General features: G+C 39.3%; 1 protein-coding gene across 2 annotated transcripts in view; it reads left to right on the top strand.

The window, feature by feature from the left end:
• Nucleotides 1-26,691, top strand: part of CDK6 (cyclin dependent kinase 6) — a 130,261-nt gene that overhangs the window by 25,287 nt on the left and 78,283 nt on the right. For both annotated transcript variants that reach the window (XM_075492829.1, XM_075492830.1), the window contains exon 3: nucleotides 6,595-6,730. In XM_075492829.1, the coding sequence (XP_075348944.1) occupies nucleotides 6,595-6,730 (136 nt within the window). The remainder of the gene's footprint in view (nucleotides 1-6,594; nucleotides 6,731-26,691) is intronic.

The raw sequence follows: 26,691 nt of genomic DNA, 5'->3' as shown, positions 1-26,691 counted from the left end.
CGAGTCCTGAAAGTGAAGTTCTGCAAGGCAGGATATTGTTTGAATTACTGAGCCTTACCAGATCCATTTCTGGTCCTTGCCTATTAAAAATAATCTCCCTTCGCAAAGAAGGTGAACAAGAAATGGCAGTGTGAGGGCTAAAAAAGACAGCATGCTGCTATAAACAAAGAGGTGCAGAGAACGTCCTGTCAGGCGTATTTTTCCTTGAAGTAAAACTCTTAACAACTGAATCTTTTAGTGCCTTGGGTGGCACAGTGAGTGAATGTACTTGGCCTTTTCATCTTTTGGGCACAAATCTTGGCTTCTGTTGAAAATGAAAATTAGTTTTGGTGGTTTCATCGGAGCAGACATTTGTCTGCATCACAAAACCATTCGGTCTGGCACCAGGGCTCGTCGTTGCTCGAGTGGGGCCCAGCGGAGGAGAGCAGGGGTGTTGCAGGTCAGGGCTGCAGTCGGTACTGAGCGTTGAAAGCTTGCCCAGTCAGCCCACACGATCGGACTTTAGCCAGTGCTATTTACTTCGCTTTCAAGAGCATCTATTTCTCTCTGTCACTTTCTCTGTCTCTCTTCCTCATACACACTTAAAGAACAAAAACATCTTTTATACAGCTAAGCATTTTAAATAATTTTTCCAAGTCAGAAAGGGAGAAAGACTGGAAAAAATTACAGCACAAAGCTCAGCTTGCAGATGAACGATTGCCTTGTCATCCTAATATCCCCCTTCCTTCCCTTAAACCTCACTGGTGAGTGGGATATAAGCAAGAATATTGGCTGGGTTCTGCTGGAGTAGGTCTCCAGGATAGGACTTTCTGCTGCCTTGCTTTCATCGTGCAGTCGCTTCTTCGCGGTAGCTCTTTCTGCTCTGTGCACAGCAGATAATGAATGAGTGACTGCAGAGTTGAGAACATCTATCTGCATAACATCTGCCTGTCCTAGATAAATTAATTTATTTTATCTGCTGTTATGTTATGTGCTGCCCTTTCTGCTATTTGCCTGAAAGAGGTTGCTTCTGAAGACGAGACGAGATCCTGCTACTCTTTCCTGGAAGGGTAGCGAAGCAGGAAGAATGTTCACAAACTCCAAGAACCCAGTAAAAATGTAGAGAATAAGGATTTGAGATGTCAAGTTGCCATGAGCAGTGTAGAGATACCCAAGCTTATTTTAATTAATCAAGTTTGCCTCTAGGCATCTGACTGCTGCTGGACGGAGCTCACGGTGGGCTAGTTCACGCTGCAGGCAGTGCTGTGCTGCCATGCTGTATGTTTTCGGTACCGAGGTGGGTCAGTGGAGCGTGGTGTAAATGTCTCTGCATTATGTTGCAGTCTGCCATGGAGGCATATCCTAAGTATTGATGCACACACAGCTGCAGCTGGTGTGCAAGCACATTGGGAAGCTCCTGAAGACCCCGTACATTTTTGAAAATGGAACTTAGGTCTTGCATTACTATGTGGTTTGACAAATGTTATCCCCCCCAAAAAATGCACTTAAAATATGAGATACTTTGAATTTAGTGGCCCGTTCATCTGCGTGTGCTCTTTTTAAATCTAAAAGTACTTCACTAAAGCTCCTTCAAGCGAGAAGAATCTACGTCTGAAATACCAGCTTTCAGAGGCATGGAGGAGTAGGTGATTGCTGATTAAGATGAGACAAAGCAGCATGTCCTGAACAAAGGGAAAGAGCTCTGTCATACGTTTCAGAGTATGAAGCTCTGTTTCCTGTTTTGCTACGTGGGACATGGTTCTCATAACGCACATGTTCCACTCCACTTGCCCAGCTATTGTCTTCTTCATCTGAAATACGACCCCTTTGTTACAATACATTGGGTATATGTGATTCCAAGTAGAGACTGGTTTCTGTTAGCAGAGTCTTTTTGCTCTTCAAAGGCAAGAAAGGAGAAGGTAGCTAATATTAAAAGTATGGGGAAAACTGTTTTGTTCAAGGAGTAGGTAGTTTAAGAAGTTGGGGTGAACGAAGGGCTTGCTGCTGAGTGGCTTCCAGAGAACAGAAGAGTCTAAGGCTGCTGCTGAAATTTGGACTCAAAGGATGCCTGACTGTCATTCTTCAATGCTTTTAGGTACGAGAGCCTGAAATTTTCTGTGCCCTTGAAAATTAGGGACTCACAGGATTAACCTGAGCCAAAGGCAGTGAAAGCAGAAGCTATTTGGGCTCCCCCCACACACATATTTGTCAATAAACCTCAATCATGACCTGTAATAGTCTTGGTATCCCAATCCTGTGGTGTTTGTGTAAACACTGTCAATCATACATAAATTCTGTGCTGGTTTTCTGTCATGTGGATAAATACCTTTTGGAGTTAAGTTGAGACCACCAAACTCTTTCCATCAGAGTCTTTGTCCAGACTTACGAAACCTTAAAACTGTAGTGTATTACTATGCCACTACTTACCACACCGCAGTTGTCTTAAACATTTCTCCTACTCATAAATCAATGGCTCCAGTTCTCTTTCTCTGTCATGTATAAGCTAGGACGTAACTCTTCCTAGGAAGACACTGTTCCCAAGAAAATGAAAGTAAATCCATGTTACTGAAAAGCTTTAGAGGTCAAGGACTGTGTTTTTGTTCAGTGCTATGAGTGACCAGCAAAGTAAAGGGATACGTGTTCATGTTGGATTAGTCCTACTGCAATAAAAATAACAATAAGCCTTTGGATGCATTGGCAGCAAGTATCTAATTCTTTGGTCTTCCCTTTGACTATGATCTGGCTAATTTTCCAGATGTACTTACTCATCTATTTGACAATAGCCAAGAGAACTGATGTCCTACAGTTTTTCAGGTCTTACAGTCAGATCTGGTTTTTCATATTTCTTGCAGGTGGCTTGGGCTGATGGGTTTGATCTCCATCGCTGTTATCTCAGTTTGCTCAGGAAAAAAATGTTTGTTCCACTTGAAAGTGGGTAATTTTATAGCAGTTCTCAGAGCATCTCATAAGCAAGTCCAGTAACATTTAAGGACTTTCTAGAAGCAATTACCAAATTAGTACCCATCAGTAGACGCAATAGTTTTCAAAGGAATTGGCATAACTATGTCTTTTCTTATAAAAGCATTAAGAATTCAGACTGTATGTGGTAAAATGAAGATGAACTGAGGTTGCATTTGTCAGATTACATGTTGTAAGAAGCTATGGAGACTTCAAGATGCGTCATCTAGTTTTCTGCGTTAAAAAAAAATGAAGTATTTTTGTAGGAAGGCAGGTATTCTGCTAGGTTATAGTGAGATTCACTAGGCACTAGACACGTAAAATAAAACAGAGACATAGATTTGTAGCTGATAAGCTTTTTTTACTTTAGTACAATTAACTTGAAAAAATGTCTGCATTAAAACACAGGTACTCCATAAGTGTCTGTTCAACAATGTTCCAATTCAGATCGACACATCAGGCGGTGTATGACTCCCAGCCAAACATCTTGTTAAATACTTGCAGGATTTCCCATAGCGGATCTAACTTTAATCAAATAATTCAAACATTTCTTTTGTAAGTACAATGGAAGGGCAGGGCTTGTGTTTACAAAGTATTCAGTATGGAAATCCTGTATTAATTGAGGTACATTTACTTCACTTAGGACAGTGTCCACATAGTAACTCTTTAAATAAAAGGCCTTTTGCTGTTGCCTGTTCCAGAGAGGCAATCACATGCAAAACTAACCCGTCACGTACAGAAAATCATGAGGAAATGGCTTGAGAGATGTGCACCGTAGGCAGCAGAGATGTTCCTAGCTAAAGAAGACAACTTTATGGATGATTTTCTCACAGTGGACATAAAAGAGTATAATTTATAAAAAGTAGTTTTATCCCTATGGAAACTACTAAATAAAGAGGCTGTGTCTTTCTCAATCTGTTTCCAGAATGATTAGCACGGGCAATGCCAGATGTTGTCTTTTTGTAATATCACGGATTCATATAAGCTGTGCTTTAAATTATTATCTTTCTAAGGCAGCAGCTGTATTTTCTATGAGTAAACACAATGTGCTTCCACCCAGCCTGGTGCAGGATCTGGAGCTTTTATTATTAACAATAAAGCATTTAAATTTTCACATAAAGGGTGTATAAAAAGGAAAGATAATATTATTACTCAGTGATAATATTATTACTCAGTAATAAGTGACTAGAATTGCGCTCCTCTGAGTTCCTTATTTTGCTGTGCCAGAAAATGCCAGAATCAAAATAAGCCACATACAGAAGAATTAAACAGAGAATCAGCTTTTCCTTCCACAGTGAGTTGGAAATTACATGTTGCTTCTATATTCTATACAGTGAAATCTTTTTTCCTTTTTTTTCTTGAATTATAATTCTGCTATAGTCAAGAAGATAATTTTGCCAGTGTATTAAATACCTGGCAAAAAAGGTGTTTTAGAAAATTTTTAGGTAAATGTAGGTCAACATAAAGGAATCATACAGTTGGAAATATTTTCCAGTGTTTATGTTCAGATGTTCAGACCTGTCTGGCTCCTCTCTATTTGCATGTGTTGGGGTTATAGGCAGTCCGGCTACATTCCACATTGATTTATATAAATATATTGCAGATTATTAACCTCCAGCCAAATACCAGCAAATTTCACTTTTTAGGAAGGTTTGTGACTTTTCACAAAACTGATTTACTGTGTACAAGACATCTATCTTCCATGGTCGCCCCATTAAGGGAATCATAAAAAGAACAGTATTTGTGTTTATGAGAAATGTGCTGAGGCATTTGCTGTTACAGTCAGTATGTTACCATAATAATTTAATTAATATTTGTTCATATGATGATTACAGATTAAGTACAGATTAGTCTTCCAGTAGAGGTAGGGTGACAGTCTCTGCATATTCTGTAGCTCTGGTTCCCAAATTATTCCTCACTGAAAAGCTTCTTTAAGCTAAAAGGAATGTGCATGCATCCATTTTCAAAACACGGTGGCTAATAAACAATTTTTAAGTGTCTGACCAAAGATTATTTAGGAAATGCTGTTAAAGTGGGACCACGGCCTTAACACGTTAAATCTATATCATCTCAAGTGAAACATACTGCTCTCTAAACCTGGATTACAGTCTTCACAGATAGTTGTGCCAATTCTTATCTTCCCTTCTCTTGCAAAATATTTTGAGATTTAAGGTAAGAAGTAAAAACTCAGTACAAAGTGTTTGCCTAGTCTGTTTGTCAGATGTCCTCTTTGAAAAGCAGTGACCCCCAAGGCTTTGTGCATGATCGGTTGTCTACAGATCCTGCATATAAAGCCTTTAGTCTTAGGACAAAGAACAAAAATGTTATTTGATAATGTTATCAGAAATCCTGCACTTTGCACAAAGCAAGGAAGCAGTTACTCTAAGTAAGAGGATGAAAGATACATGTAATAAAACAACGTAACTGCTATGATGTTGACCAAAATAAGCAGTAGTATCAACACGACTTTGGTTTGTTATCAATGATAAGTTATTCGGTTTAACTGTATAGACTTTCTTCTCAATAACTGTATTCATTCATTTTTTAAATCTACTGTCACCTAATAAAAGTAGCGATTGATTTTCTGCCTGGCTTCAGAGAGGAAGGCAATCTGATCTGTACAATTTAAAACTAAATGAATAAACACATTAGTAAAGTATGTGAGCAGGGAACGAGCGTCCTTCCATCTGTAAGATGGTTTCCTACTGTGATTTTGTAGAAGTGGGACTTGAGGAAGATTAGTGAAAGTCACTGGTATGAGTACAGGTGTGAAGCATAGAAGGATGGGCAGACATTTGTGAAAAGATAAAACAGTGATTAAAGCTGATACGGTAGATGCAGTGGAGAAGATGAGAGAAATCCTAATTAAAAAGAGAAAACAATAGAAAATAGAGTAATTGGATAGGAATGTGACATTGTGAAGAGTTTTGCAAATTAGTTTGAATTTTATGTTGTGCAACAAGGTGAAATAATAAAGAAATTTCAGTAAAAGCATGACAGAAAGTGATGAGAGAAGAAAGTTTTCTTAGTAGTGGCATCTTGTGCACAAAGCTTTTTTCCAGACTGTATCCTGACTCTGAAGGTATTCCTTGCGTCCAGGAACTTGCAAGAGTAATCAGCAAAAAAATTCTGTTTCTGCCAAAGGAGATTTAATTATAAAGCCATGTAATGGTGAACATGGGAGTTATGTGGGAAGAAACTGAAGGTGCATGCAAACACCCTGTATATTTTTTCTCAAAAATGTTTCTTGCAATTTTTTTTTTTAAATGACTATAAGTGCTGCAGCATAGAATGTGGATAAATATGAAGTCATTTTCTGTATTAACGGATAAATATGAAGTCATTTTCTGTATCAACTCTAGTTGCTCTGTCCAAAAATATTTTCTTTTCATGTAATTATTTTACTTTGAACAGCTGATGAATTCTTAATACTTAATCCTATTTCAGAATCCACACATGAAAGAGAGAGATTATATTATTGATGTATCAGTAGTTACCTGATGAATCAAGAGCTCAAAGATTGCTCTACCTTTGGAAAGCTCTTTTTTCCATTCTATATACTGTAAGAAATTTAAATAGACATGTATGAGCTGCAAGGTATGTATGTCTGTACTGGTTCCTGTATACTTACCTCCTCTTTTCTTTTCCTCCTCTCAGATTGTTTGATGTGTGCACCGTGTCACGAACAGACAGAGAGACCAAGTTAACATTAGTGTTTGAACACGTGGATCAAGACTTGACTACTTACTTGGATAAAGTTCCAGAGCCTGGAGTGCCTACTGAAACTATAAAGGTATTTAAGAAGAAAGATTTTGGATATTATTTCAGAAAATATTAGATAGGAAGGGCAAAGAGAGAAATCACAAACTGCGTTTTGATTCCATAGGATTTTGTTATATCAAAATTGAGTAATGCCCAGGTTGGAATATGAACTGCAGCACAAAGATCTGTATTCACTAACAGATGTAATCTCTTCGTGGAAAGGCTGCACTTTTTTTTTTTTCTGTTTTAGATTTATAAATCCCCTGAATCTCTACTGTTTTACCAAATGTAGCATTCCAAATCATTAAGAATGACCTTTGCTTGCAGCTGTAGGCAGATGATTCCATTATTGTTTAGTCCAAGGCTACTTGAACCTTCACTAGAAGGTGTCTGGTAGAGTGCTGGATATTGTTAGAATGGATAAAATAAATCCTGTGCTCCTACCCCCTTCCCTTTGCCTTTTGTTTCCCCAAGAAACTCCTTTCATTTCATGTACCTCTTGCCAGAAAGGTTTCTGTATGTTCCAAGAGCAGGAAATGTTCACCGTGGACCTGTGGTGAGCTCTGCAGAGGATGGGCTCAAGGAAGGGGGCAGCCATGGCCAGTTGTTGTAGAAGCTGGGAAGGCTCTCAGTAACTTGAAGGATGAGCATGAAGTTTTCCCATCACGTTCTCTCATACTCTGCATCTGTAAGGGAGGGCCTCTTCCCAGGGTAGGACGTGCTTGCATTATTGGTACTAAAATATGTATGCCAACTCCTCTTCTCTCCTGGGAATTTCACAGCCAAGTGCTACATTGAGGATCATAGCTTGAAATATTTGACAAAATGTTTACGCCTGGGAAGAGAAGCAGAGGGATTAATATCCCTACATTTTGACTGTGTCTGTTTAACATTTCTTTTGATTTTTCGTTTTTCATGAGGAGAAATAATTTATGCTTTCAGAGACGGATTATCTTGCATTTGTATAAGTACTTTCTGGAAGTATGTTGTGTCATCTTAGTCTGGCAAAAGTCCTGAGGGAGGAAAAGAACACATGAAACCTATCTGAAATTTAGTTGTTTTAATATTTTTTTTTGTTAACAGCTTCAAACTTAGGAGTTGTTTGATCTTTCAGTATAAAATTAGACATAAAACTGATAAAGATCTTTTCACTTGTGTCAAAGTCACAAACATATAGTATCAGTCAGTTCCAGCAATCATGTTTTTTAAGCAACCCTAGTGGATAAAATAAATTTTTTTAAAAAGGGATACAGCTTTGATTTGGTCCCAGCAGAAGACTGGAATGTACCTCTCGCATTTGAAGGACTCTTTTATGATAATGCTTTTAGGGTTCTACTTCCTTCTAGGGCTTTGAAGCTACCTAAGGGAACTGTATTTCAACGTAACTAACATTGTGAAAATAACGTACAAGGTGACTGACATTTTATCTAACTAAATATATTGAAATGGATGGGAACTGAATGACCAAGCCTCTGAAGTCTCAGTTTGAAATAACTCTTGAACTATGTTTCATTTAAAGCAAATACAAGAGGTGAACGTTGGACTAAAACATTTGTGATTTTCTAAAAACCTGTTCTAAATTTGCACTAGTAGACTGTAATACATATGTGTGAACATACATTTCATGAGAGTTATATATTGGTAAAGGAAATTGTTGGGTTTACTTTTGAAAAGCACTATTCTGCATACATGGTTTACTAGTTCAATCCAGTTGATATATCTGATAATTTGGCACAATAAAAGAGAAAAATTTAGCCACACAGAAACAAGGAGGAGCAATTCTGGTCTTTTATGTACAGTGCGAGTTCCACTGCAGCCAGTGAAATTAGTGAGTGTAAAATTCAGCTTGTGGTACGTTCAACTCTTTTGAAAAGGGTGAGGAAAAACGTAAAATTGCTGTTTACTTGCTCGTTGCTGTTGATTTCAACATTTGCACAGTAGCTGATGTGTTATTTCTTGAATTCTGTTTGGCACGGGAAAAAAGAGATTCAGTTAACTTAAGTTGCACCCTGTTGCTTCACTATTTATGTGAAAACACTGACTTTATGGAGGTACTTTTGCTGATAGTCAGGGCTGATCGCATGAGGAAGGGTCTCAAGGCTTATTTCTAATGCATTTTGATACCTAATGATGTGGTCTTTATGGATATTCCTGGTAGAAACTGAAGTAAAGCATAGGTCTCCTGGCTGCAGGGAAATATTGCCATTTTGCAGCAACTCAGCATTTAACCCAGAGCACATACATCGTTAAATGACTAATCTGACTTTTTATAGTTTGGCTTTTGAGGTTAATATGGATTTGTACTTCATTTATTTTCCAGAATTGCAGACAATTTGTGTAGAGTATTTCCCCTCACCACTAGCACAGTACAAAACAACTGCCAGTATTATAAGACCATCTGTTAAAGTTCTGCATGTGTCAGCAACACAGAGGTGCCAAATGAGCCGAGTAAGCTCTGGATAGCTTGAAGTTGAAGGATCTAATATACCTCTTTGGCAGCATGGTGTAAACTCAACAGTTGTTAGTGGAACTTGAATGACATAAAATTACTATGAGAGAAGTATCAGCCCCAAAAGATCTTTTCTGTGTGAATTAACTACCATCATTACATACCATTTGGGCGAGGGAGACTCAGCTTTTGCTGATTTGGGGCATGCTGGGGTTTTTAGTTACCAACTGTCGAGGAATATAAGTGACACCAGTACCATTTTAAGAATTTCCTTTACGTTTAGCAGAGAGTAGTCAGGCTGTAGCAGTTCAGAGAAACTAACTGTATCGATCATTTAAACACAACTAAAGCTTTTGTCGTAATGCTGCTCTGCAATGCCTTTCTAATGTCTAAAGCCCTGCAGCAGGAGTCACCCCAGAGGGCATTTCAGGAACATATCCACAGGTGCCCATACAATGATAGAAGAGAGGCAGTTTGCCTTTGAGGCATTGCCTGGTAGTGGCAATACTTACCCAGGAGGCAGGGCAGACAGGCTCACTTCCCCTCCCTGTCACCAGGAGCATGAATGCTGTAGTCCATTTCTGTGGCTATAGCTCCGGCTACTGAGTTCTAGGTTATTCTGGACAGAGGTATTGTAAAACGTTTCTGCTGAAGCACTTCCATTATTTTTTAATGGAGTATACTTTGGGCTAGAGGGATGGAGAGCATGACTCCAAATACTTGTGGACATGGCATTCGCCTTTGAAAGAGAACTATGTTCAAGCCCTGAATCTATTTAATATATCTTTGTAACTACTGGATTTTAGTCCTGCTCACCCTTCCTGGCTTCCTCTGCCAGACCTGATTAATATATGTTCCATACGGGATGAATCAGAATCAGCAATAACAACATCTTCCTTCTTTCCTCTCTACCCATCGTCTCCTCCCTTCTTTTCTTCCTGGGATACTCTTTAACTTTAGGGCAGTTTATGTGGAAATGGAAGGTATGAGTTCAGTTTCCTTAGAACACAGCTGTTAGTCATGCACAGGTCTTTGGTAATGTTAATGGCGTTAGCAGTTGAGCCTCCAAGAGACTTGGCTCGTTAGGAACTTTTGTTAGTTGACATAAGGTTAGTGGAAATGGGAATGACACATCTCTGCCACAGAAAGATTTAAAAAAAAAAAATAGTTAACAGGCCACTAAAGCATTTTGAAGTGTTAGTCTTTGGGACTGAAGCATGTTTAAGCTGGGTGGTCACATTTTGATGTGATGTTTGTGAGGCTGGCATGGTTGTTTTTGATCCCAAAGCATTTGGATATGGATACGGTTGTTATAACACTAATTACCTTTTTAATAGGGAAATAATGTGTGTCCAAAGAAGTTGATGTATATTCCTTTAAGCTATTGCAATGTATATAGCAATATATAGCTTTAAATTAATATAGGCATGTGATGTCTTTGTATATAGAGTTGTAACTTAAGTGGTTTAGGAATGGCTCTTTGGAGTTCCTTCCAGTCATCTTGTTCTGCCGAGCCAAGGAGTCTGTAAGAATGAGAGGGGATAACAAACTGTTACCGAGGTTCTTTAATTTTAGTAATGAACAAAGTTAACTTTGCGAGGTAATGTCATTATAAGTAAACTTGTGGCTTCTTGTAATAGTTTTCTTACAACTGATTGGAACTTAGCCTACCCAAGCTACACGTGCTAACTGGGCTGCGCCTGTTCCAATCTGACAGTCAACAGAGGAGGGAACAGAACAAAGGTCTCCAGCATAGCAGGTGCATACGTTATCTATCATGGGATGTTAGAAGAGCTGGGGATGTCCTTCCACCCAGGTCTGTGATCTGTGAATCTTCACAGTATTCCCCCCAGCCTGGAACAGGGCAGCCAAATCACAGAGAGAACAGTTTAAGGTATATCTTTTTCTCTGGTATTTTCTGATTCCTCACTCAGGTGAATGGCTTCTGTGGATATTATTCTGTATCTCCTTTGCATAGGAAGCCTAGATCTCCATCTTATTCAGGCATCCACATTTTGCTATTTAGATGCCTAAAATTTAGAAAGAACAGCAGTGAACCTCATTTCCTTTTGTGGACTTATCTGACAGTAGCCCGAAAATTGAATTTTAAAATATTACCCCCAGTCCTTTCAACTGTTGCTGTTGCATCCCTATGCATTTCCTGTAACTTACATTACCTGCTATCAAACCAGGCAAACCAGTCACATCTTTGCAAGACTCTTAGAAAATGAATATGAAGATGTTGCTTCTCAGAAAGCAAACCAGTGTTCAGTGTTGTGAGGTGAGTCATCAGCCATCTGCCACGGTTGTACCTACTCAGTCGATCACGTATGAGATGTGGAGCAGATGTCACACAATCATGCAATTCTGAAAACAACACAAGATATTCCAGGAAAACAGGTTCACTAGTACTGAGAGTCTTCAGAGCGTGGCTGCATTTAACAACATCAAAGTTAAAAGTCACTAAAAAAAGAGCCTACTCAAATTAATAAGAAAGATACTAAGAGAAGAGCTGTTACCAACATTTTCCTGTCAGTACTTTTGTGGTAAAGAAAGAAGCAAAACTTAGTGAGGAATTTAGAGTCCACAAATGATGGATCAGATCCCCAGCTGATACTAAGAGGTGTAAATCCATTAGCTTCAGTGAAATGATGCCCATTTACAGCTGCTAAGGATCTCATTCTTTGTGGAGTATTTTGCAATAAATTTTGTCCTGAATCCATATGATGAATTAAAGAAGGGTTGCCACTATAAACAAATGGAAAACAAAAGGACATAACTGATATATTATTGTGGGATAAATCTTTTATTTTTTTCTCTGTTAGCCTACTACCAGGGGCTGGACTGCTGCATGGAAGGGTAGCAGGAGAGAGAGCAGGTGCCCTGCACAAGTGGCAGCTCTGAGGGAACTGAACCTTAAAAAGCGGATATTCTCCAAAGGGTGGTGGTTCCCTCTGTTGCAGGTGTTGTCACTTCTTTCCCATACTGTGCTGCATGTAGAGACACAGCCACATCTCCTTTGGTGTGGTGGTGCAGGTAGTAATATACGGTCTGACCAAGGGACTAGGAGGAGTCATGATTCGAATGAAAGGACTGCTGAGCACAGGATGCTACAAAATATACTGTTGTACCCATGCAGTTACTTCTTTAGCTTGGACCTTTTTACAGTCAGCGTACAGCCACTGATTTTCATTATGGTGGTGTTAAATATCTCCAAATCCCTAGCATTTCCAAATTCAAATGCAAACATTTCCAAACTGATGATAATGTATAGTTGGTTTTTTTGCAGTGCTGTAGCCCAGGACTGCCCAGACCTCCATTGCTTGCAAACTGAGAGCTCATAAAAATGTGAGGCACTCCAATAATTTTAAATCACTCTAGTCAGGACAGAGTGATTTAAAATCATTGGAGCGCTTCACATTTTTTCAGTTGTTCCAGTTTGGAAAGCAGTCAAGCAACACTGTAGCATAATGCATGAAAGCAACCTGCCTGAAATAATAATTTTAGTCTTTCAAAACAATGACACTGAATGAGAAATGTCACTGTGAAAAGATGTCTATCAAGGACTCTCTAAATAGACATCTCAACCTACTTTTCTTTTATGGCCCAAACTCTCAAGGCAGCAGTACAGTCCAGTAGGGCCCTAAGGGACACATCCTTTTTGAAGTCAGAAGGAAGCTATTGTTTTCAATAGATGGAGGGCCAGAAATCATCTTTATTCAGAAAGTCAAAGAGAATTAAGAAACCGAAGAGGTTCTGAATTGTGGGCAGGGATGGAGATTGAGCCTTTGGTAGAACAGAATTTATGATCAAGTCATTGCAAAATTGCAGTATTACAAACACTGGAAGTGAAATGTTGCTATCAGCTCATTTCATTTCTGTTAATTCTGCAGAGCTGGACGTTGATGTGATGCAAAAAAAAAAAGCTTATGGATCCTACTGCTCTGGATTCCCTTGAGACGCTCTCGGATTATTAGTGACACTGGGTTTTTGCTATTGGAACATCAATGTGGTAGCAATTGCGATGCGAAATGCTTTGATGACACTGAAAGAAAAAAAGGGAGCACATGGTAGGAATAATGCTCAAGCAGATGTAAAAGTGGGCTAGACTGCCAGGCAGCATGTCAGAGACAGTGCCGTACTGTTCTGCAGGGAGCCAGTGGCAGTTCCTCAGAGCGGGCAGTATTTTCAAGATGCTTTCCTTTGTCTCGTGGTGGTGGTGGTGTATAGTCGCAACTTGCTCTGCAAGTCAGTCCTGCCTCAGTGATCAGCAGAAGCATCACGCATGTTTTCAGAGTCTTTCTCTTCATCAAAGATGAGATGCCACAGTTAAAGCAATTAAAAGAAAGCTGTTGCAGTTTCATGGTGCACGTAAAGCAGGGGCAGAACAATAGACTGAAATGTTTGGATTTAGCCATGTTCTAAATTTTGCTTACAAGCCATATGTTACTTTTGACAAGTCATTTGAAGGTCGGACTGCAGCAGATGTGAGATAAAGAGGAGACGTTCAAAGAGCCATCTTGATTTTTATGGGGGCAGATAGGAATCACTTTCTTAATAGTAGTTTCTGCACTGGAAGAAAATCAGGCCCCTCTGCCTCTGCATACCCACAAAGCTATACTTCACCCCAAAACAAGCACACAGAGATGGGGAAGAGGAGACAGAATGACACAAATTCTGACAAAGCAGGTATCTGGGAAACCCCACCAACATCTTTTTTTCTCGTTGAACTCCAGATTCAGAGCGTTGAACTCAGCTGATCTGGGACAAGAAACATTGCGGCAGGATACCCTTCCCATCTCAGCCAACCCAAGTTATTGCAGCTCACATTCTCTACACTAGAATATTCACAAAGTGTCCATATTTATTCACAGCAAATATACAGCTGTAGTGTAAAATAATTCAAAAGTTCGCCACAGACAACTCATAGCTAATAGACGATAATATAGTAATCAAGTAAGTTATTTTTTTATAAAACTTTTCTCTATTCCACCCCAAGAGACATTTAATACTCTTGCACTAGCTGTATGCACTGCTTTTATGCCAGTGAATAGGCAGGCTATTGTATCCCACAGTAAAAATTCATTTGAAGCGTGTTACTTTAGCGATTTACTGATTTAATCAAGATATGTTGTGTTTGTTTCCTTTCGTCTATAACAGATGTATTTAGCTTATGCCAGAGTCCCATACAAATGGATAGGGGTGGAATTTTTTTGTACTGCATGTTTTCATATGTAGAACTTAAAATTAGCTTTAAGAATTTTTAAATTATTTATATATATATAGAGGCACATAAACACACATACACATATACATATAATTATTGTAAAAGTCCTCTAACATATTTGCATAAAAAATGTTGCTATTTGAGCAAGTGGGAGAACAGGAAAGGGAAACTCGATGATTGTCACTCTACTGTCTGTGAAGTTCATGATCTCAAATTAGCTGTGGGCCAGAAGAGGCCAGAACTGGCAACTCAGATGCTTAGAGAAGAGTCAAAAGTACAAGAATACAGAAGGGGTAGCACCAGTTCTCCTCCTGTGCCTAGGGAGTGGTTTGGTGTATATTGTCTTTATATGTATAGACGTGAAGGCATACTACACATACACATACACGTATATATATACACGTATATCTGCTGATTCCCAGAGTCCATCCCGTAGGCTTATGTTTCAGCTCATTACAGGTACAGCTGAGCTGGAATGAGGGCTGTTACAGTCATAGGGAAGGAATAAAATGGGACCCAGCCCAGGCTGCGCCCCTCTTTCCTACTCAGGGTGTCGGATCAGAGACACATGGAGAGCCCCCCTCCCACCCGCCCCTGCAGATACCAGCACAGACACGGTTCCTCCCTGCTTCCCGTCCTCTGGCCATCAGGGACAAAACTGCCGAGAAGCACCAGCCAGTGGCATCAGCCAGCTACGCTCAGCTGCTGAAGCAACCAAAGCCAGAACCTCTGGCACTCAGAGAGCTTCCAGTGACTTCAACTCAATGTTTTCTGCCTGTGCTAATCCCATTTTGTCCAGCCCTTTTTTCCTTCCATCCTTCCCTTCCACCTTTGTTTTTTCACCTCACTTCCACTCTGTATTTACACTGTATAGCACTCTTCTCTTCTGTTCTTTTCCTCCCTCCAGAACTTTTCTCTCCATCACTTTTCTTTCCATTTTGCCTATCCCCTCTAACTGACTCTACTCCCATTAAAAAGTAGTATCATGGAACTGTCACACTGTTTCTCCACCTGGGGTCTGTCTTGTCCATTTTATTTGTGAGCTTTTAATGGAAGAGGCTGTGTGAAAACCCTTGGCTGTATAGTGCCCACCATAACAGGTCCTCCTTTTTGGCTGGCCTTTACACCATACCTTGTTGCACATGAGTCACGATAATCAGATCCTACAACAGCATTATTTGTCTAAAATAGTGCTTCTCCTCTGCTCTGCTGTTTCCCCACCACAGCCACTTCACACATTTACACAACTGCTTCCTTTATATATCAGTGCTCTGTAATCAGTGTATGGTTCATGTTTCAGGTTTCTCGGGTTTCAAAGTGAAATAAAATGAGCTTTCTTCCATTTTGAGAAGATCCTTCTTTTTAAGAAGTCCAAACAAAGACACACATTATTAGTAAGTTTGTAAGCAGCTGCCAGAAGACAGAAAATTTAGAATGGAAACACGAGTGAAATAACAGAAATACTGTTTGTTGTTTGCTCTTGGTGTGACAGCAAGGGAAAATATTTAGAAATTAAAATGATTAATTTATTTGTAGTTTTAATAAAGCAGACATGGTTTTGTAATATTTGCCAATGTCAGTACTCCAGAGTACAACTATGGGTCAAATCCTTCTGTGGTGTAACTGTTGGCTTCTTAGGGTTCCTCCAGGGGTGAGTGTGGTGCAATGCTATTAGCATCAGTTAGCAAACAGCCTTTCATTTGTTTTCATGCAAAGCCTGAACAGTTTGCAATTAAGAAAGAGCAAATTACAAAGGCTCAAGCTTCTAGATCAAATCTGTCCTTAATTTTTGGCTTGGAAGCCTTATCCAAAGACTCATAAGCATCAGTATTTTAGGTTCTTCTTACTTCTCTGTTATCGTTACAGCTATACAGTACTACCACTTATGTCAGTATACATAAAACATTTAAACTCATGCTGGAATATGTACCTGAACCTTCTGGTTCAACTTCAGACCTTAAAGGAGAAACCCCAAAGGGAGCAGAGGCTCTGCTCCAGCAAAGCACTTAAGCATCTGCTTAATTCTATGTAAACAGATTGCTCCAGCTTTAGAAGTGAGGTTGAAAGACTGTGAATTAGAGGAGCTAACAGGAGAATCGGTTGTTATCCTGTACTACTGACCTGATGAATTCCAAGGTTAGAACAAAGAAGAATTGAAACCGTTGTTTCCGTAGTCTCAGATTAGTCATAACCATGCATTTAGCTTGTGTTTAAATGCTTTGTGAGAGCAAGGAAGTAGTCTTCCCTCAGAACTTATGTGTAAGCCATGTCTGTGCCTTCGGAACCATACTCCTGACTATTCACAAAAGTGTGTCATAGTTGGTCATCATCGTAAACTGACTCAGTAATGTAAAAGGGCTCTGGAGCATCACAGGTTTGACGGACTGGTTTGTTTATTTCTTTTTTCATTAATGTCATAACTGTTCTGGCCACAGAATTTATCCTGTTTGCCTTTGAAAATCATGACCCTTGAGAATACCCATTTAAAAGAAGCAGCTGTTTTTTACCATCATGACCAACTCCTTAGAAGCCAGCGCATTATATCTTTATTAATGTTGACCAGTGCCTTATACCATAAAGGGCCCATTGAATTTAGTGTCTTAATTGCAAAGAAGGTTACTGCTCAACAGTTTTCACTGTTGCTAAATATGTGACTTTACAAACAGCGCCATAAAAATTCTAAGTATTTCTAAAATGTCCTACTTCTTTGGTCTATGCAGTAGGAAGCATTGCACTGTAACTCTGAAAAGCCAAAAATAATCAAGAAGACATGTTAGCCATCTCTAAAGATCATTTCATTTCCAAGCCAATAAATTCAGCTGCTGAATTTTTGTCCTTTGTTTTAGGATGTGACAGTTCTGTTGCATAACTACAATTAAGGAATCTCAGAAGGCCCCGAAATGTTACAATATTCTGTGGATGCAAACGCAGAGTTGTTTTTCATTTAGTTTTACAGCAGGGAAGGGGCACTGGAATGGCAGCGTGTTGCCTTTTTTTAACATCTAGTTTATGATTCATTCTAAAATATTCTTTCATTTGGAATTAGCTTCAGATATTCCTGTTCTGACAAGCAGAGTAAATATTTTAGCAAGGACTCTTTGAGAGAAATTTTGACAGTAACATACTCCGCCCTTAGTGTTACAAAGGAAATACTTGCTATCCAAACCCAGAGTCGGCATTTTAATGGAAATGGTTCCAAAAGAATACGTAGGATGTTACAAATGTAAAATGCATTTAATGAAAGAGTATACAGATGTCTTTCATGTATTTTAAATAAAAATGTCTAATTTGAGACTTGAGAAAGTCAACAGCGATCTCTGAGCCATATGCTTGTTATTACAATAGTATGTTGTGTGTAACTGTCATTCAGTGAGAAACAACACAGACCAAAAAGGAAAAGACATATAAAAACATGAAGTTAAAGGAGGAGAGACCATCTTACAAAGCATTTTTTATTATGTTTTTGCCTTGATTAGAATATATCCCTTTCTTGCTTTTTGTTTGCTCACATAATTCCTGCTGATGTCTATAGGGCTTATTGAAGACATAGGAAAAGGAGAATAGAGGCCAAGCTGCGTGGGCTATAGTGAACCAAAACTGCAAAGAGATGCATACTTGACAGAGAGTTTAAAATAAAAATAAACCACAGTTTCTTTGCTTGGTTTCTGGAGCAGAAAGTCGCAAAACAAGCAGAAAACTTCTGGTTCTTGATGAAATGGTTAGTTTAGCTTCCTTACCTCAACTGCTCTGAGTGTTTCAGACTTTAACCTTTGTTTCAATGAAAAGAATTTAGACCTAATTCGACTGAGGTTTATGTCTGTGAAGCCGGGGCCTTGGAAAATATTTCAGAAGTAGCTTTAGCCTTATGTTTGCATTTTGTTCTTTTGCAAATGTGGTGGAGGTAACCTTGATTTGCTAGTTAGTGGAGTCACACTTTATTGTGACAGAAAACTAAGAACAGTCCTTCAGTGAAAATAACAAAGACCTACCCCATGGTGATTGATGAGGACGTTGTACAAGTGAAATGAGCTGGAAAGTCATCATCTTGTCTTTTCCTTTGCCACAGGAAAAGCATAACAGAGAGATTTCTTTTCTTCTAGTCCTGATAAGGAATCTAACGAAGCATAAGGAGAGGTTACACAGCATGGAAATGTGTTACACCCAGCTGCTCACTAGCTTGCAAAGCTGCAGTAAATAATACAGTTGCTATTTAATAAACAAAAGAAAACAGAAGTCCTTTGATAGTGATCCCGAGCCTCTCTCATTTGCCCTTCCGAAGATACAGTTTGTTTCTACTTCATTGACTGTCATTTTGGAATAACATAGAGTTTGATATTGCATTGCATGATTTGTAATGGGTTTTTTGTTGATAGGGAAAACAAAAGACTTATCTTTCTAGGGCCTGATTCAGCAAAGCACAGACGTATGTGCTCCAGGTTGTCTGGATCGTAGCTACTTTTGTTCTCATAGGCTTTCCATGAATGGTTACAGTGAAGATACGCAAGAAGACATGTAGTTTTGTTTTCCAAATTGGCTTACATAGTCAATAGCATACTTTTTTGCTTGTCACAAATTACCCTTTTGAGAAGCAATGATGCATTTGTCACAAGCTACATTTGTCACGTGCATAATTTGTGACACTTTACTTTCAAAAGATACTTCTTCATGGAAGCAGTTTGTTCCATCGATTGGCTCTTTTTACAAGTTAACTTCTAACATACCTTTGGCTTTTTATTAAAAATCTCTTAGAGTTTGTTTTGTTTAGCACTCAGGGAGGTGGGAGAAGGGAGAGAATATCGTGCCTGTGAAACACTGGAGGCAATCTTCTCCCCTCCCAAGACGACTATTGACTCTGATGTTGCACCTTTCCCCCCGTCCCCAAGCATCACCCGCACCCCCAAAGCAGAGCTGATTCTTGTCTATTGTGCTAACATTAAGAAATAAGTAGGCTCATCACTCAGTGTGTCATTACGAGTTGAAGATGCCTCCTTTTTTAAGAACCAGTCGAGTGTTCAAAAGAAAACAAGGCAAGGTTTACACTAATTTACGCTCATGTAAATCAGTGTCAGTTTGGTCAGAACTGGAGGGGCTATGGCCCACGGCACTTCAGAGAGACTTGGCAGATGTGTGGGACCATATCCCACAGCTGCAGCCCCAGCAAACATCTCAGGCACATCACTACCTGTTACACTTTGTTGTATCTGAAATCCAAAGGTGAGCTGCTGAGGCGTGCTAATAGCTGGCATCTTCTGCTGATCTACCTTGCTCGGTAATCATCTGGCCTGTGGGAGGCAGCAACCCAAAGAGATGGAGTAGGACCACAGGGCCTGAGAGTGAGTGTGGTGGGAGAGGAAATGGCTGAGTGGGATGGGGTGCAGTGAAGGCGTGAAGAGAAGGATCAGAACTGGGGATGGGGCAGGACAGGGCAACAGGGCGCATGAAGGGAAGAAAGAAAGAAGTAAAGGAAAAGGTAGGAAATCAGAAAAGAGAGGAGAAAGTGATGAACCATGTAAGTAGAAGGGAATGGACAGCCATTCCCCTAGCCTGGTGCTATTGGCAAACTTCTCACGCTTTCAGTGAAAACAAAAGACTTTGTGCACTTGCTTGACTCCTCTTGCAAAATCTCTTCTCTATGCCTTGTCTGTAGGAAAAAGTGCTTCCCTGTTCCCCTTGTAAAGCTGTTGGTTCAAGAGGTATTGATTTTTTCATTCAATGTCATAGAATTACGAATGAATTGCTACTGTAAATATGGAGAACAACTCAATCTGCTGAGTGCTTCCAAGAAACAATTCTCTTTTTCCCTACTTTTGATTTAGGTGTACTAAGGCATCAGTAAGATTCTCATCCTGAAGACTATTTTGGCAGTTCATACAATGCTATAACAGCATTGCAAAGCTATACGTACAATTCTTGGACAGGGACTCCTGGCCAAGCTGGGTCCAGTAGGCTACTGTCTTCTCTCGGCTCTTCCTTGAAGCCCATTTCTACCCCTAACTTATATCCAAGAAATCTTTCCTCTTGTGTGTATCCCTGGTTTTCTTGCAGGTTGTTATGCCTTTATAACTGAAAGCAAATTCTAGATCTTTGGAGTACTTAACAAACATTAACCAGTTAGTCTTTGCAACACTCATGAAGTAGTTAACCATTATCCCTGAATTTATAATATAGAGCAAGAGAGGCAGCAAAGTTAAATGAACTCCTGTGACTAGAGCTCAGGTGGTAATTGACCCCAATGTTGAGCCATTGTACAGCACTGACAAGCATCACGATACTTCTGCCATGCAAGTATGTTACAAGCAAAAAAAATTACCTAACAGTGGCTTTCCAAAAGTGCACAACTGAGCTTTATTTGTTATGTATTCCCTGGAGAGGTTAGGAAGGGATTGTCTTCTTACTTTCCTCTGTGTTCACATCTTTAATAAAAACTGTTAACTATTTATTAAAAGAGCGTCTAACTCTAGAGAATAGCTGTATTTCGATGTCTGCTGTCATGCTGACACTTTTGCTCAGAGAATGTTGGCTACATCTCTCTGAAGGTCCTGCTGGTTCTGATGAGTGTGGGAGGAGGATGGAAATATTAAAAAGCAGTGGGACCAGCTCAGGTCTTTGAAAATTGATGGATAAAGTCCCAAGTGACTTTATTGGGCTTTGGTTGTGCCTAATACAAGACCATCTTCTTCCTCAGCATGCAAGTGCCGTTCATGACTATGCTGAATTCCTAGACATTTTTATGATGGAAGCAGTCAAAATCAATTAGGCCCAAAGTCCAAACTCTACAGTAACTCCAATTTCTAATTCACAAAAGTGACTTTGCTATCCTGCCAGCCTCTTTTACAGTGCCTTGAGCTCTTATGTGTCTGTATATGTCACAAAATATATTTCCTTATATATCAAGAAATGGAGCAGGCCTGTGTTATAATAAGTTTAAACACGTTTTCTATTAAACAAAAATTGCTGGACTGAGTTTATAGCTTCAAAGGAGCCATAGGAATTAGGTGTCCAATTCCTATTGATTTTAAATCATGTTTGGCTTTCTTATCCGTAGGATCCTATTGACTGCTTTTTTTCTCAGTTTTAAAAAAGCATAACTTATTTTCTTGTTGCCATGCAGGTGTTTCATAAAGAACCCATGCATTTTTAGTGGATACTGTTTTAGAAAACAACTGAGAGAGAAATTAAAGGAACAGTCTTCTTGAGCCTTTTGTGTCTAGCCAAGGATTTGACAGTTTTCAAAAAAGTCTTGGCTGAAACGTTCAAAGCTGCCTTGGGTGTAGGAGATCTGGTCATCCGAATCCCCTGGGATACTTCTAAAGTCTCATCCTTTCTTGTTATGTATCAGCGTATAAACAAATCTCAACCTTCTTGATGGCACAATGCAGACAAATCCAATGAGAATTTCTGCAGAAATGTCAGTAATGTTGCCAAGGTGTTGATAGACCATTGGGAAGAGTAGTCTGTCATAAATCTCTATGTATTTACATAATTTGAATGCTCCTCTGGACCAGAATCCATGTGGTCTAAGCTGTTTGCAGATGATTTTGAGCATGTTAAGATGTTAGTCTTTGTTCTGAGGTTAGCGCTTCTTGTGCTCAGGTGACAACGTAGGGCAGTCATCTTCCAGGGCCTTCCATATTATCTCTAATGTTACCTTAAGTTAGCAGTCCCCAGAAGATAAATTTACAGATTTACTCTTCTAGGAGACTTTACCTCCAAAGTCCGAAGCTGTTTGTAAAGCATTTTTCTTGATGTATGTGCACAGCATTGTTTCAGCTTTCTAATCACTGACCAGCTGGCTTGTTAGTGAATAGAGCTGTGGGCCCCTTGCCACGTTTCATGTGAGGTCTTGGCTGGGTGGCCAAGCAGGCAGCCTGCAGCCAGTGTCAAAGCAATTCAAGAGGTATTGGCACAGCAGTGTCCCCATTAATTTCTGCTTGTCACATGCTGTCATGCAAGTTACACCAGAGAGGAAATGACCGTTAAAAAAAAAAGTACGCTTGTGGCACTTGGTCCCCTGCAGACGTTATCCCCGAGGTTAAACAAGTGGATACAATTAGCTGCTATCCACAGACAGCTGCAGGGAAGGAGAAGCCGAGATCTGGGCCCCACAGCAACGTGTCTTTCCTGTTAGTGAGGAGTGTCGGCTGTCAACATATGCCATATTTTTAACCCTTCATGGAGTTTGAGTAAGTTTAAAAGAGCTATTACGACCAACAGTGTCACGAAGGTGCTGGCTGGTGAATAGCCGTAGTGCTGATTGAGCAGCGTTCTCCTCTAGGGAAGGGGGTTTGTTTGTTGGTTCCATTCCTCGTAAGGACCGGTGTGAGCAGCGCTGGAGGAGAATCGGCTTGTCAGTGGTTGATAATTTACTGTAGTTTGTAGATTCTGGCAGGGAGTGAGACAGTGATTTCTGTAAACTCCTCTCGGAAGCATACTGAAGTAGTTAAAGGGAGTCACATCCAGCTTTGTGGATTTTCTGGGTTGACTAATTTCTCTGATTACATCAGGAGAGCTTCCATAAGGATTGCAACAAGTGATGATACGCTTAGGATGTCCCAAAATACAGCTTGGGATTGCAGAAGCAAAGTCTATGAAGATGAAATGGCAATGCTGTCCCACGATGAGAGAAGGAAATATATACTATTAGAAGCAGTCAAAAATCTTTTTTAAACACTGAAAGCGCTAAGCTCTACTGAGAGGTGATAGAGATAGGGGAGTATATGCAGTGCTCCAGAATAGATTGACTTAGTCAAGTGGAAGTCTGGGGTTTACCCCAGAAGGAAGAGGCTCACAGCATCAGTCAAAGGAAGGATGACTTGCCTTGTTGAAAAACATGACCATTAAAGAAGCTGGAATTATATGAAAAGTGTACTCCAGAATCCAAACTGCAGCTCTGCCCCAGCTATCCAGCTTGACCTGATGAGACACTTAGATACCAAATTTTGACTGGTATCAGTCCCCAGACATGTGCCAGAAGGGGCTTCAGAGCCAATGCATACAAATCACAGATGCTATTTCAAGTCATTTGTATGGGGCTTACCAACTGGGTGAGCCAGTAAAGAGTTTGGGGGATTTCTATGTTCATTTTAGTCCTCATCTCTTTTTCAGATGGTATGAGGAATAAAAGAACAGAGTGGGTAACAACTGTCAAACCAGGATGTGCTGTGAGAGCCTACTGTCTCCAGTACAGTTTTATGAAAAGCTTGTAATAAAAGAACGGAAGTTTCCCAGAGAGTATTTGGGGATGTACAAAACTGTGATGATATCATCCAGAGGTACAGGAAAAAAATCTGTTTGTTTGCTTATCTAGGCTCAGATCTATAAATTCTGTTAAGAGCTGTGCCTTCTATTGGCTTTCCCACAAAGAGTGGAAAGGTTTGAGCCGTGAAAAAGATTGTTAATCACAAAGTTACATTCGCCTGCTGTAAAAATTTCACAGCCAGGACAGGTCTGGTAACAGTGCCACATTTGCCAATTTCTGTCAAATTCTTAAAACAAAATTCCCCTCTGTTCTCATTTAATTTGCATGTATTTTCTCTTAAAAATACCAGTAGCTGGTAGAAAATGTTATGTGTTTAATTTGCATGTCTGGTAATTCCACTTTGATAGGAATTTTTGGTACACTGAATCACTGAAAATAAGTAAGTAGGACAATAATCACATAGGTTTCCTTTCACTCGTGCAAATTCTTCTCATCAAATATGAAAAATAGCAGCTGATAAAGTAAAACTTGAAAGATCTATATTGCAAACTGACTTGACAGGTGTCGAGCTATAAATTGATAAATTGATGTGGAGAGAATTAATATTGATCTGCCCAAAATTAAATGCATCCACGTGTGTGCCTATACACGTGTATGTACGTATGTATCCCACAGATGTTAAGTACACATTTCATATACTGAATTTGGTCTTTGGTTCACAACTACTGAGATCAGTATGAAAATCTGGCAGTATTAAGATAGTGGTAAAACAGACATGTAGTAAGATTGAAACTTTTATAGACCTCTCAAATGTTAATCCAGGTCTCTGTTTTACGGAGGGCAGACAGAAGGTTACTCAGAACAGTTCCCTGAACACAATCGGGTGCATCTATTTGTCTTAATATCTAGTCTTAGTTATATCACCTTTGCTGCTGGTGAGCGCTGGTGTTTGGGGAGTGTTTGGAGCACTCCAAAATATGCTTGGTCAGGATCTCCTGCGGCAGTACAAATTCAGTGGTTCCCTTCTAACTCAGAAGGGACAGTTGGTGAGTTTAAGCAAAGGGACTGGAACATGCTAAACCTGCTGTGGTGGCTATGAATTTAATTCAGTCTACAAACAGGAGCATGACAATAAAAGGAAAATAGTGCCTCGGTATATTGAAAGCTATTATATACATGCATAAAATCCAATCATAAACTTATGGCAATGCAATGGCATTGTTAAGCCTCAAACTTTTTTAAAGACTACCATGGACCTTTATAATTCAGTTAAAATTTTGCATTTTTCCTGAATCTTGTGCACAGTTGTGGTACTTTTGCTTGAGACTGACATATAGCGTTCATGATACACAGGCAGGTCCGTGCATAATAGTGACATTTGTGAGTTTTAGGAGATTGACTATTAACTGATTGACTGATTGACTGATTATTGTATTCCACAGTAATTTATTTAGGACTTTCTAATCTTGGTTACCTTGCTACTTCTAATAACAATCAGAATAGTCTTCAAAATAGTGTTTTAGAGACTCCAGTCCTTCAGGTATTGTATCTTTTAAATTGTTATACAAACCATTCTAGCCATTAAAAAAACCCAAACAAACAAACAAAAATCCAGAACAACCCAACTATATTCATTTCGGTGTTTATACTTTTGCAGTGGACTAGTATGGATAACATTGCCTTCAATGGGATTATTCAAAACACTAAAATGCATGTAATACATACATGCATACTTTTGTGAATGTACATGTCTGTAGGGTTCTTCATCCTAACAATTGGATAATCCAGAATCACTTTCGGGATTGTCCAATTGGATTGGATTATCCATCTGGATTTCTGCTTTCTTTCTTAAAAAAGTAGTTTAAAATAGATTAGAAACTGTTTATTGGAATATATTTTAAAATATCCATTAATCTACTCTGAGTGTATTAAAGTATCTTTGATATGATTAAAATAATTTTACAATTCAAAAATAATTACACAAATATTTTACTTCGTGTTTAAAATATATATATAACTGCTAATTAATTTTCCACAAATTGTTTACCTTTAGAGTAGCAGCATACAAACCACCAACAATTATTAGACCAATTCCTTGCATAAGCTTGGCAGATATTAGTTCCTTTCTGCTAACAATACACTAAATGAATTTGCTGTATTTTTCTCTCTGCATAGCATTTTATTCTATGAACAGAAAATGAACATTTTATCATGTACAGTGAGGTTGATTAATACGACTAAGTGAACGGGTCATTTGGATTTATTGTTCTCTTATCAAAACAGTGAACATATTTAAATTGAACGTGCTGTGAAGTTCACGTTCTCTTGGTACTCTCTAGTTAATTGACAGGAATATCACAGCAGTCTTCTCTTCTGAGGGATGACCCTTACCCTGTGAATACTTTCATGGAAAGCAATAGGACTACTCTGAGATAAACTGTTACCCAATATAAGGAAAAGTAAGAGCTCTATATCTTGGGTGTATGTTGGGTTGGATCATGGATGACTCCTGAGAGGCTCTAGTGTGGCCAGGTGAAGGCAAAGAGCACAGCCTCCTCCTCCCCTTTCTGAATGCCATGCAGGGGGACCGATCAGAATAGCTTTCTCCTGAGAGAAGAAGGAAAAGGGCACAAGAGTGGGGATCTGTCTGCCTCTTACTGTGTCCCAGCCACTGCATGCAGCTGGCTGCATGGAGAAGAGCATTCTGCAGCTCCATAGGCTCTGGCAAATTGCTTCTCTGCCCCTACCATCACAGTCTTGGCATTCTAGATAGGCTGGTGTGATGGGTTCCCAGCCCAGTGTGAGGACAAGATTTAAGAAAGAAAATCACTGCATTTAACAGGGTGTCACTACATTATTACTAATGCCTTTGGGATTCAGTGTAACAACATTAATCATGTCCTTTGTTATTCATGTATCTGTACTGTGTAATTCCTGAGGAATGCCATTGTTTTTTTGGCAATAATTAATGTTGACTGTTTGTTACAAAGTATAACCATAGAAGTGCTGTAATTATTCTGCTTCAAAAATAGGCCCCAGAGAATGTGAAAACTCTTTAAACTTTCATTCCAGCATGTTTAAAAAACACCCTTTAAAATGAAAGCAATTTGATGGTTG

This window comes from Mycteria americana, chromosome 2 (assembly GCF_035582795.1).
Source record: "Mycteria americana isolate JAX WOST 10 ecotype Jacksonville Zoo and Gardens chromosome 2, USCA_MyAme_1.0, whole genome shotgun sequence".
NCBI classification, from domain to species: Eukaryota; Metazoa; Chordata; class Aves; order Ciconiiformes; family Ciconiidae; genus Mycteria; species Mycteria americana.
Note: the sequence above shows the minus strand (reverse complement) of the source record. Positions and strands in the feature narration are given on the sequence as shown.